This window comes from Octodon degus, unplaced genomic scaffold (genome assembly GCF_000260255.1).
Source record: "Octodon degus isolate 3935 unplaced genomic scaffold, OctDeg1.0 scaffold00223, whole genome shotgun sequence".
Lineage (NCBI taxonomy): Eukaryota > Metazoa > Chordata > Mammalia > Rodentia > Octodontidae > Octodon > Octodon degus.
This window is the reverse complement of record NW_004524799.1, coordinates 942,712-947,125: the sequence shown is the minus strand read 5'-3', so window position 1 is coordinate 947,125 and position 4,414 is coordinate 942,712. Positions and strand designations below refer to the sequence as shown.

Genomic DNA, 4,414 nt, shown 5'->3' with positions numbered 1-4,414 from the left:
GAAGCGCTTATTGCGCTGAGCCATCTCCCCGGCCCCACACACTCTTTTTAAAAAGCAGCTTTATTGCTCCTTGATGCTTAGAGAATTCTCCACTGAACAGTGAAATTTTATGTGTTTCTTTTTCTATGGAGCTAATCTCACTACTTGATTCGCAGAGAATGATGCTTATATAAAAACACATTGTGAATTCGGTTTTTTTTCTCCTGAAGTGTGATTACTGATAACATTTGGGTTTATTTTTGGAATCTTTTGAAATGCTATTTACCCTGCCTCCCACTGTATTTCTTTCTTCTTCCTTTCCTGTTTTCAGGTAGACTGGGTTGCTTTCTTTTATGTCGGAAATATATTTGTTCACAATTTATAGTAACACATTGAGGGGCCACCCTTAACACGCATGCAGATTCATCTGAAAATGTGAGGTGAATCAGAGTGTTTTGGAACTATGCGACCATTTACAGCAGAACTACTGCTTGAGGCAGGCAGTGCTAACTGGCTGAGGTGTCCTCGCGACAATGGAGACTGTGGGCGCCTCCCGAGGGCCCCTTTGCCTTTCTTTCCACCAGCACACTAGGGACGGAGCCTTGGGCCTCAAGCGTGCTAGGCAAGAGCTGCGGGGGCCGGGGTGATGGCTCAGTGGAATAAGTGCTTCCCTGGCAAGCGCAAGGGCCTGAGTTCAATCCCCCTTCTGCCAAAAAAAAAAAAAAAAAAAAAAAAGCTGCAGCACCACCCCTGGGGCCAGCGTGCCCATGCCAGCCCTAGGCCTGCGCACCAAGCGGGTCTGCGGTCCTCGTGCTAACTGTTGGGAGGACAAGGGCTCCCTGGCTGGAAGGTCCACGCCCCAGACCTCGAGGGCACACTGTAGCCAATGCCTGTTACAGGGAATACAAAAAGCCAGTCCCTTGCCACAAGGGGAGACAACTCAGGGGTTCCTGCACTAGATGCCTACGGCAAGTGTACTTATTACTAGCAGAGTGGCGGAAAGCAGCACAACTTTACTATGTTGCACAAGTACGATGAATGTCATGGGTCATACTGCACCAAGATTTAGGTGTCTGCCAGCTGTGGTGATGCACCTGTGACCCCAGCACTTGGGAGGAGGCGGGAGGACTGCTTTGAGCTTGAGGCCAGTTTGGGCTACACAGTGAGTGTTTTCTGAGATGGACAATTTTTTTTGGAGGGTGGAACTGGGGATTGAACTCAGGCTCTTGGGGAGATGGCTCAGTGGAATAAGCACTTCCCTGGCAAGTGCAAGGACCTGAGTTCAGTCCCCGCCCTTCTGCCAAAAAAAAAAAAAAAAAAAAAAAAGAAAGAAAGAAACAGATGTGTAGGTAGGCTGGGGGTTTGTCAGCGGTGCAGCACTTGCCTAGCCTGAGAGGCCCTGGCTTCCATTCCTAGCACCATGAGAACACAAACAAGCAAATGAACAAAAACCTCTAAAGAGAAAAATAACACATGGTTAAAACAAAGAGCTGGGGTTTTCTTGTTTCCATTTGTACATATGGTTTCTCGACATAGTTATTGCCGCTACTCGTTTATCACTAAGCTGTATGTGAGGTCCTCCTGGGATCGAACCCAGGTCCGTGAGCTTGCCAGGCAGATGCTTAAACTGCCAAGCTATCTCCCTAGCCCACCTTCAATTCTTCATGTAAGTATATTTCAGTGTCTATTTTAGTTGAAAAGCTGAGGGCAGGCATTTCTGTGTTTCCCACCTTCCTAGTGTCTCATGTAAAGAATGGACACTAGAAATATTTTTCAAAATGAGCAACTGACCCAGCTACCCGAGGGCTCTAAAGTAGCCTGGCTCGTGAATCAGACCACACACGTGTGCAGGGAAGCCGGCCAGGGTTCCGCCTGATACGACCTGACCCCTCTCATGAGTGCCTGCTCCTTTTCATTCTACAGTAATGAAAAGCTTAGCAGGGCAGAAACACAGAAATGCACAAAGAAGGCGAAACAGGTATTCATAAGCAAAGTCACTTCATATTAAGAAAGTGTCAGGTTTATTTAGCATTATATCCGAGGCACTAATGAGAACAAAAGAAACTCAAGATGGATCCCACGTTCAATCTCAAGGAGGCTCAGGAACACGAAAGCACGAAGGCGGTAAGCAGTGTTCAAGGTGGGAAGTGTCACGCTTTTAGAACACACGCAGCATATGTACTGTGGAGAGCTCCCGGCAAACGAAGGTGGTCGCAGTACAGTAGCTGTGGTCCTTCTGATCTGAAGACTCCGGTCCTCTGCTGTTTCTCAATTCCAACCTAGAATTCTGTGGACAAATTAACAATCTGGAAAGGTTTGGGGTTAAAGAGACTGACAGGCTACAATGTTGGCCCCCAAACAGGGAAACTGGCCTGGTGTTCAAGAAATACAATGCTGCCAAAAGCCTGGAAGCCACAGTACTTAATCTTAGATTTGGCCAAGGAGACAATCTCTTTCAGGTACGATTTCATGGTTACGTGGAAAGTCAATTTTTCAGACAGTAAGAGGTCAAAATAATAATTAGGATTTTTAGAAAGAAAAAACGATGTACTTTCAGAGCTAATAAAATGAATCAATGACCCAACTATATGTACGCCCCAAATTAGTTCTGCCCAGGCTGCCAGGAGAAACAAATACAAAAATTAGAAGGTAACATACGAGAAGGTATTTTTAAAACTACAGACGTCAAAAAAGGAAAAAGAGCTTTAGACATGTTGTGATATTTCCTCAGAAGAGCCTTTTTTGAAAAGTAGCGCAAGGAAGAAATGCAAGGAGAAAATAACCTAAGGACTGGTATTACATCAGCGGAATCTAGTTGGTTTAATAATCTATTATTTCTAATGTCTTCCACAAAAGGGCATTACAGCTCTTCAAATTTATTGCAAATATATCTTAAAGAAAAGTCAGCCTTAGTACTGAAGCCATGAGACAAATTTTAAACTACTGGCACTATACTCTAAAGCACAATGAACATTGTATTTAACTTAAAAAAGGATAATATTTCACTGGGAGACAGAGCCAACAGTTTTTATCTCCTATCCATATCTAATAGGTGGCATCTTACTGGCTAGTTTCTAAACAGACGCAAAGGTTTTTAAAAATGCCAAAAGCCATGTTTTGCTCAAGAATACTATTATTCAAATACCACACAGGTTGTTTGACAGCAGATACTTGTTGGCCGGGATTCAGATGGCAAAATGCTAAGTTGGGAATTTGGAACTGTCCAGCAAGTTGTTTCTCCCTGCTTGGGTGGGAGAGAAGTCACCCTGCTGCCACTGTCTTCGCACAACTGGATTCACTAGGCAGGAGCATTCGTGTCCTTAAGATGCGAGGCCGAGCAAAAACCCTCCCACAAATCCACTGGATATCACAATGTTCTGTTTGATAAATTCTGTTGCCTGAAAAACAAATTAGGTTTAAACAAAATTACTCTTTATTATGCTACAATATGGCTGAAGTTTGAAAACATGATGTTGAATAAAATAAGGCAGACAAAAAAAGGCCAAACGTATGACTCTCCTTAAGTAGTGGTCAAATGTGCAGAAGGCAGCCTGGAGGCCATGGGGGGGGGGGCGCCACGGGGGCGAGGGCGAAATGGTGGCTCTGAAATGAGAAAGTTCTGCAAACGGACAGCAGCAAGGACTGCATGAAGCGGGGGCGAGCTGGGTGCAGCACGCCTGTAATTGCGGTACACTGGGGGGCAGAGGCAGGAGGGCCGGAAGTGGAGCTCACTTTGGTGACTTCTCAACTCAGTGAGACCTTATTTCACAATTAAAAAAGGGGGCTGGAAAAAAAAAAAAAAAAGGGGGGGCTGGGGTTCTGGCTCAGAACTAAAGCCCTGGGTTCAACCTCCGGTAGTTAAAAAAAAAGATGTGTCTGTACTTAAATGCTGTTGTACTGTACACATCAAAGGGTTAAAACTGTATATAATATACCATTAAAACTGTACATAATATAAAACTAATATAAACTAAGTTTTATGTTATAGATATTTTACACCAAAAAAAGATACAAAAATTTAAATACTTTTTATTGAATCAAACAAAAACATTCTTCTTTTTTTGAGACAAGGTCTTGCTATGTAGTTCAAGCAGGCCTTGAAGTCACTATGTATCCCAGGCTGGCCCTGAACTAACAGCAACCTTCCTGCCCAGCCTCCTGAGCGCTGGCATCATAGGTATGTGCCACGATGCCCAGCTAAGTAACATTCTTAATTTTTTTGTTTTTGTTTTGAGAGGGTCTTGCTAAGTACTTTAGGCTAGTCTTGAACTTGTGAAGATTTTCCTGCCTCAGCCTCCCAAGTCCTGGGAATATAGGCATGTACCATGATGCCTATATTTCCAAGAATACAGGCAACATTCCCAGCTTTATTTTAGTTCAATAAATACTCAGTAAAAATTCCTATGTCCCTACAACTGCTGGTACCAAACACAAT

At 43.9% G+C, this 4,414-nt stretch overlaps 1 protein-coding gene across 1 annotated transcript in view; it reads right to left on the bottom strand.

The window, feature by feature from the left end:
• Nucleotides 1-1,983: 1,983 nt before the first annotated feature.
• Fundc1 (FUN14 domain containing 1) overlaps nt 1,984-4,414 on the bottom strand; it is a 16,187-nt gene continuing 13,756 nt past the window's right edge. The window contains exon 5 of the mRNA XM_004645312.2: nt 1,984-3,377. Within this exon, the coding sequence (XP_004645369.1) occupies nt 3,300-3,377 (78 nt within the window). The 3' untranslated portion in view covers nt 1,984-3,299. The remainder of the gene's footprint in view (nt 3,378-4,414) is intronic.